This window comes from Bombus vosnesenskii, unplaced genomic scaffold (genome assembly GCF_011952255.1).
Source record: "Bombus vosnesenskii isolate JDL3184/JDL3185 unplaced genomic scaffold, Bvos_JDL3184-5_v1.1 scf7180000013273, whole genome shotgun sequence".
Taxonomy (NCBI): Eukaryota; Metazoa; Arthropoda; class Insecta; order Hymenoptera; family Apidae; genus Bombus; species Bombus vosnesenskii.
In genome coordinates this window covers 2,045,992-2,053,670 of record NW_022882931.1, presented here as the reverse complement: position 1 = coordinate 2,053,670, position 7,679 = coordinate 2,045,992, and the positions used below count along the sequence as shown (strand labels likewise).

The window sequence follows — 7,679 nt, the reverse complement described above, 5'->3', positions numbered from 1 at the left end:
ACTTATAACCCATAACCTATTATGATCTTCGAATTTTTCTATTTCAATCTTGCTTTTGGTTTGGGCGATAAAATGTAATTTTCTAATTAAAGTATTTAAGAGAATTGAATAGAACCGAACCGAGAAATTATGGCTACCAATAATAATCATTTGATATTCCATTCAAATTTGTGATACTGCTTTAACCTGTAAGGGGCCTGATATATTACTTTCTTAAAATGCGGATAATATTTAAAAATAATAAATACTGCATAGACGACCGCTACATGATTCAAAGACACGAATAAAGTTCCCATAACTTGAGAAACATGGTTCATCATGGAGATACAGCAAGTACCGCAGTTTCTTCATAAACTCGTCATAAAACTTCACAAGATTACAGCATATAGATGAAATCGGAGGTAATAACGAACAAGATATTAATGGTTCAATTTAAAGATATTAACGTCGTGAAATATATTAGATCGACAGCAACAACTGAGCTAACGCACAAGGATTAGACAAGAATTACTCTGTTTGTACGATACAGGTACAGAAAGATACAATGTAACCGGACAGAACAAATATTTAATTCTACAACGTGCTTTGACAAAAAAAGGGTGAAAAGGGAGAGAAATAAAAAAATTGCAAACCTCGTTGTACGCGTATTTGATCAATACAAACCGACAAGTTCTACGTACGCGCCATTGAACCAATTATCCCGAAGGATTCGACCGGATTTCTACGTATCACAGAGAGACTATATCTGCAAAGTGTAACAGAAGCGAAATTTCATACGAACTTTAAATATAGTAGGTGCAAATCGCCTTTGGTAACTGTTGTCCTACGGGAACGTGAATATTAACATGTTTCGCGCTATATGTACCGAAGTTTACAATGCATAAGTCAGAATTACAAATAGACACGTCGGATATGTAAATAAACAAACCGTGGAGGTAAATAAATAAACTGGAAATGCTCACACGGAAAATTTTAGTCGTACGAGGGGTTTGAATAAAACTTCGTATGAAAATCACGCATACAGAAAACCACATGTGATTTTTAAGTAAATTAGGCAGTGAAGAAAACGAACAAACAAAATTTATTATTTACATAATATTTCGTGAAAAAAAATCACTGCGAAGGTTTTTTGGAATGTTTGTTGATATCCTTCGATTGATCGTCGCACTCGTGACATTTCGTAAAATAGACGAATTATTTCGAGTCATTTCTCGCAAAATTGACTCACTACTGATTGTAATTGAGATGTAAAATTATACCGACCGCTGGATGCTTTGTGTTATATTCTCTGGAAATTCCTCGGCGTAATCGAAACGCTTTCCAGAGCAAACATAGTCGAAATTAATCGCAACCTGTCTCAAGGATCGGTGCAGGAGCTGCACCCTCAGCTGAGAACAGACATTCGCAAAAATATGCAATGACAGGTGGTAAATGCGAAACACTTTCAGACGACGAGATAAATTCAGATATGGGGAATGCATGTATTTAATGTTATAATAAAAATTTCATGTATATAATGTGTGTCCCTTGATAATCAATTTCTTTATCCTATTTGTTCTTAATATAATTCCAAATTTTGACTCGGATCTCGCGTAAACTTCTCTCTTAATTACGAAGCTTTTTTTGATAAGATGATTAATTCATTATGTTCCTCTTGTAACTATTGCAAATAATTTTCTTTTGTGTCGTTATCTTTTATCAGTGCAAAATCATCATTGTTTAATCATTTCCTCAATAAATGAAATCACTTATGACATCTTTATATGAACCATAGAGATATCACGATATTTGTGCACAGAGAAATATATTCCACGAATTATAACAACAATGTGTTTTATGATGAGTCATAAAAAAACAGATAGTTCAGAAAATGTTTCATTGTACGCAAGATTACAATAGAACCATTTATCGGATTCGAAGTTCTGTTAAATAAGAGGGTGGAAAAAGGACAGAAACGGGATAAATGGTGTCTTTTTAAAACAGACAGGCAATCACTCTTCGTCCCTAATCGTACCTTGTTTGCGTTATCACGTGCGTGACCCTTCCCCGATTACCTGCCAGGCCTGGTGGGGAATGTAAGCTCGCCTACAAGCAAAAAGGAGGATCGGAACTAATTGTCACACACACTGTCCGATCACTTGTCATTCGAGATCCAATAGTCACCGAGGGAACTTCGTTACAGCGATTGTGCTTCCAGAGAAATTAAGTGAAAGAAAATTTAAAATAAAAATCCTCTAATTGCATCGAGAGTATTAATTACGCGAATTCAACTACCGATATGACTAGGTATCTCATCAATTTTAAATCGTAACACATAATGTCTCTCATAATATTACAGATAAGTGTTAGTGACGAGTGAATTCATGTCCACAGTGTAAACTTTTGGCTCGTTATCTTTTCAATCATCCTGAATAAGCTTGCAACGAGTATAGTGGTTGATGGTGATAATCATCGAGAGGAATGGGTGGTCAGAATTCAAGGTGGGCCACAAGTTGCATCTCTTTTGGCGTTGCAGAGTGGATACAGGCATCTCGGACCGGTATGTCAATCGATCAAATTTTTAAATAAACGATATTCCATCCTTGTAATTATATTACAAATACAATTAAATAAGTGTAAGCTAAATAATGATACGTTTCACTTATTAAATGGGCTGTTTCGAAACCGTATTGATCGATTATCAACATAAATTACAAAGCAGAGAAAAAGGATGATATTGCAAATACTGCTTCATTTTACCTTAGAATTCTGTAATGGAATTGTTCAGTTTGGCTTCTGAGAGATTCCAATGTCGTAGCAACTGCGTTACTTTAAATATTCACTATATTTTTATATATTACGTATCTACCTTTTACACTTATAAAGCTTCAGATAAGTAACGATTTCACATCGAGTTATCACTTTTCGTCGAATTAAGTATTTGAATTATTCCAACGAATGGAAAATCGGAAAGATAGTCGGTGAAAACTACACGAGATATTCACTTTTTCGTGTAGGCAGCGGTTTAATTTTGCAGGGGACGCGTGGTCGAGTGAGTTAATATTTGAAGATAGAATGGGTGTGAAACAGAATAGAGAAAAAAGCGTGGGAGTCGCTGTTGCATAGAATATTCACCGGTAATTCCGGAAATAAGTTCGTCAACGTTACGTAGAACAGCTTTCTATCCCTCTGAACACAGGGCATTGCGAGATGCAATTAAAACTTGAACAACTGCTTAATAACTTATTGTTAGCCACTTGTGCAACGCCCAATTCCAGTTTAACTTCGACCAGAGTATCCCGCCATTGTAACTTAACTTTCGTGTTTATCTCAGACAGAAGTAGTCGCGAACGAACTTCCTTCTCGTTGAACGGTAGGGAGAAAGGACTGGCAGCGAATTTATTGCCGCGAAACCGAAATTATTCGTCGGCAAATCGACGAAAACAAAACCGGCGGATTTGTGAGCCCGCTGAATGTCTTCTGAATTCAATCATCGTAAAATGTACACTGGCAAAAGCATCAGATTAAACCTTTGAAATCTCTGTTGTTTCAACAGAGATTTCGAGAAATTGTTTCCCAAATATTGAAAAGCTCGTGATGATTCGATGTTTAACGCTGAAACTACCGAACATATTAAAATGGTCAGTTGTAGGTATCTTCTCTTTGCAATTAATAGAATCTAATAAATCTACATAATAAATAAAAACTAATAAAATCTAAGTGTCTTTAGCAAAATTAATGCCGACTTTCGTTGGCCAAAAATTTGGAATTGTATCAGTGCTGAATCTTCTCTCAATTATCTTATTACTTCTAACAAATTAAGTTTAACTAATGTTTAAGTAATTAATTCCGATATAATGTCAATACTAGTCACTTGTATGGCTGGTTCAAGACTGCCTTATGCTTACAATAATATAATTAATTTCTATTATATCTTTTTTATTTTCATCCATTGTTTTCGATTTAGCGAGAAGTAAGATTTACTTAACCAGCATTGATTTTTACTAATCCTTGACTCAACGATTTCAGAAGTTTCCTTTTAATAAACGACTCGGTTAGCGAATTAGTTACGATCATTCTATATATATAGTATATTTAGAAACGCATAACACAGATCGATAATTTCATTATCAAACGAATTATAACGTTCCATGGATATCGAGTTACAAGTAATTAAACGTACAATATGAAATATACAAGCGCCATCGGAGAAAGGCTCAAGTACCGAACGTCAAACGAAACTAATTAATAGGACGAGAAACGGATGAACGGTAACATGTGCGGTGTACAAACAGATGTTTTACACGTTCCGATAATCCGCAACGAGTCACTCTAATCTCAAGTGTTCGTTAAACAGCGGCGCAAAACGCGTCCGCTCCATTTCACGCGTGACGCAAACCCGATGTTTCAAGAGAGTCGCGGATTCACTTTGAAACGTTGTTAAAGCCGTGAATCGTGGGTGACGATTCCTACGATGATGCCAGAATAATATCCATCCCAAAAAAATGCCACGAATTCTTCAAGCGAATTCATTAGGATTTTGCAAACATGCGTCCAAGATCCGCTCATAACATAAACAAGATAGTACTGCTCTTCTAAAATACTGAAACATTCATGTTTCCTTATTTTCGTATATTATATTATAAGTTGAACGCTACGCGTCGCATTTCTGAGAATTCGCGGCCAGCTAGCGAGATAAATCTTAGTAGCCAACGACCGAGGTGGCGTGAAAGGGATGATAATAGTCTTCAGTCGAGGGAAATATTTATGTTTCCTTATTTTCATATATTATATTATTAGTTGAAAACTACGCACCGTACTTCTAAGAATTTGCAGTCAGATAACAAGACAAGGGTTGCAAGAGTTACTGGTCAGCGACAAAAGAAAAAATGGGTGATGAGGAGAGGGGGTGATAGTGGTCGTCTCTTGAGGAACCGGCTTGAGAATATTTGTACAGATTCATTGAAATGTAGATGAAATTATTCTATTTCATTAGTAGTTTATAGAGGATATTTCTTTGCCTGGAATTTTCAAAACCTAATTGCTACTGCAAAATTGCAGTAGTAATTCAAATACCTTGAGCAAACGTTTCGCGGGAATATTTTCCCGTCGATCGTTCACCGGGATTCCGTCAATCCGCGGGCGGACGCGATATTTCTGCTGATGCAGCCTCCAACCTTTTATCGACAAATAATATTTACATATAATTCCAGTTCAGTTGGCGCGATGTAATTTCGCCGGAACGGCGAACATTTTTTCGGACCTCCGTTTTCTTATCGGAAATGAATATAATTGAGTGGCGACGAAATACACGACACATTAAATGCAGTAATTATCATGTTAGTAATGAAAACCACAGGCGAAGAGAGTCATAAGTTTCTCGTTTCTCACAGAACAATTTCTTAATGTAGTATGTCATTGACCAATCCTACGTGGAAACTATCTACGTATCTTGGAATGTATTTAGGCATCATTCGATTATTTCATATTAGAATACTTATTTTTAGTCACCAATTGACATAAAGATCTGAAAATTGACAAGAATTGTCTTGTCATAAATGTAAAGAGCAAGTAAATTGAACTGAAGAAATATTGTATTTTTAATATAAAAACAAAGCTTTTTAAAAAAGAGGGAGTCAAATAGATCAAGTTCCGAAAAGTGACTAAACCGCGTAATTAAGAAATCTAGAACGCAAGAATAGCAATGATATCACGCCCATGTCGTAAATCTGGCTTAAAACTATCTATCTATAATCCCTTGACATATAACTCCCCAAGCTAAAAAAGGAAAAGAGAACACAGTGAAAAGGCAATATTGTTATCACTTTTTTTATTGAACTTCACACTCTAAACGTCGACCCTAAAAATCGTTTCCGAAACGTTTCTCTGGCCGATGCAATCACAATGCATCGCGAGAAGAATGGGGTTAGCTTAGGTACATAAGGGACGAGGAAACGAGACGATCGGCTAAACATCGGTTGGTCCAGAGGCAAAAGGGAGAAAATACGTCCGGGGATATCTTCTTGGTCGGTGGGACGTTTTCTCTCGCGCGACTTGATCTCAAGGCAGAACTCGTTTTGCAAAGTGCACGAGCGAGGGGAAGAGACGAGACGAGAAGAAATATAGAAAGATAGAAGGAGAAGGAAGGTGGAACGGGAAGAAGAAACCGGGGAACGAGATCTGGCCGATGTCTCGGTGAATCTCGACGCGGAAACGGAGGGAGAGAATGGCTGGAACGAGCGATCAAATGGTTCGTGAGGCTTGCTTACCGAGATAATCTCTTTGCAGCGATCCGTGTGCCGTGGGGAAACGATTTGGCCGCACTTTTTCGACGCTTCCCCGTTACATTCACGTCTCGCTGGATCTCGAAGGCCTGAAATACGTTTACGCTTTCGCGCAGATTTACCAGGCCAACGGGAACACGGTGGGCAGGAGGAGGGAGGGGGAGAACTTGCTTGGTAAAATGTACGGGATCCACGTTCAAAGGCTCGGGAAGCTGGGAAAATTTCTAGAGTGAACGGCAACCCTCTCTTTCCACGCGTATTTGACTGGGGCCACAAAGCGAAAACTTCTTTCGAGGAAATTGAGACGCGCCCGTGATCTTCGAATAACGGTGACTTTTCGCTCGTGCTGTCTCTCTTTGCACGTTCATCCGAAGGTAGACTCGATGTATCGCAGCGTGTATTGCGAAAGTAACTACACGCGTATGCAAGTGTAAGAGAGAAGGGCGAATCGAATTTCATCTAGCTTTTTACGAGCGTCGTGCCGTGAATGCCTTCGATAACTCTTAAATCGAGTAGCACGATAAGGGTGTATGCTTTGTCTAAAAGCGTCGATGGACGAGAATTTGTTGCGCGAGTATCAATGTAATAAGATAAGATAAAGTTTTTTGTGCGCTGTGTCGTTTCACGGAGAACGGATTTTTCCCGAGAATTATTAAAAAGGAAAAAAGGAATTGATGGAAGCTATAGAAATGATACGTCCATTGTGTTGAATTATACGTCCCTGTTTTTAAAGTGTATTGAACAGAGTTAAATTTTGAGATACATACGTCACAGTCAAATATTATATTCGTAGTTATAATCGTGTATTCTAAAAAGCTACTCTAAAAAAGAACGGGACAGGGGAAGAAAAGAAAAGAGATTTCAGACCCAAGAAGGAAGTATGAACAGATTACAACGTGTTCTCCAACGAAAATGATCTCGGAAACTAACCCAACGGTTTCACTTGTCTTCTAGATTTTCTTACCGATAATTTTCTAAGTAAATTACATTCCATCAAAAACAAACAACCATCTACTTCTACTTGACAGTGTAAGTACGTACAACGTTCTTAAATGCGTTCTTCTTCAGCCATACTTTTTAACTCTCTTCTTTACCAATAAGGAAGGTGACCTACATGGACCCGCATGAAATTGCAGCAACCCCGTCGCCGAACGAGCGTTTACCCTCGTGAAAGAAACGCGCGTGTGCACAAACTCTTGAGCATCCATGCTCCACAGAATTTCCCTACGCTCGGCACACGCATCAAAAGTTTGATCCACTTTTCCAGCAAGACGTCCCAGACGAGTTGAGGAGGGTACTACCTCGCCGTGATCGTCGCAATTACCATAATCATTTTTCGTGCCTACGAAAAGTGACGTGTGTTTTTTCTGAACATCAACCAGCATAATACAAGTGGGCAGCATGCGGCATAATTAC

At 38.0% G+C, this 7,679-nt stretch overlaps 1 protein-coding gene across 1 annotated transcript in view; it reads left to right on the top strand.

The window, feature by feature from the left end:
- Positions 1-2,143: 2,143 nt before the first annotated feature.
- Positions 2,144-7,679, top strand: part of LOC117231668 (neuroendocrine convertase 1-like) — a 29,589-nt gene continuing 24,053 nt past the window's right edge. Inside the window, exons 1-2 of the mRNA XM_033490318.1 lie at positions 2,144-2,286; positions 2,374-2,539. Of these exons, the coding sequence (XP_033346209.1) occupies positions 2,279-2,286; positions 2,374-2,539 (174 nt within the window). The 5' untranslated portion in view covers positions 2,144-2,278. The remainder of the gene's footprint in view (positions 2,287-2,373; positions 2,540-7,679) is intronic.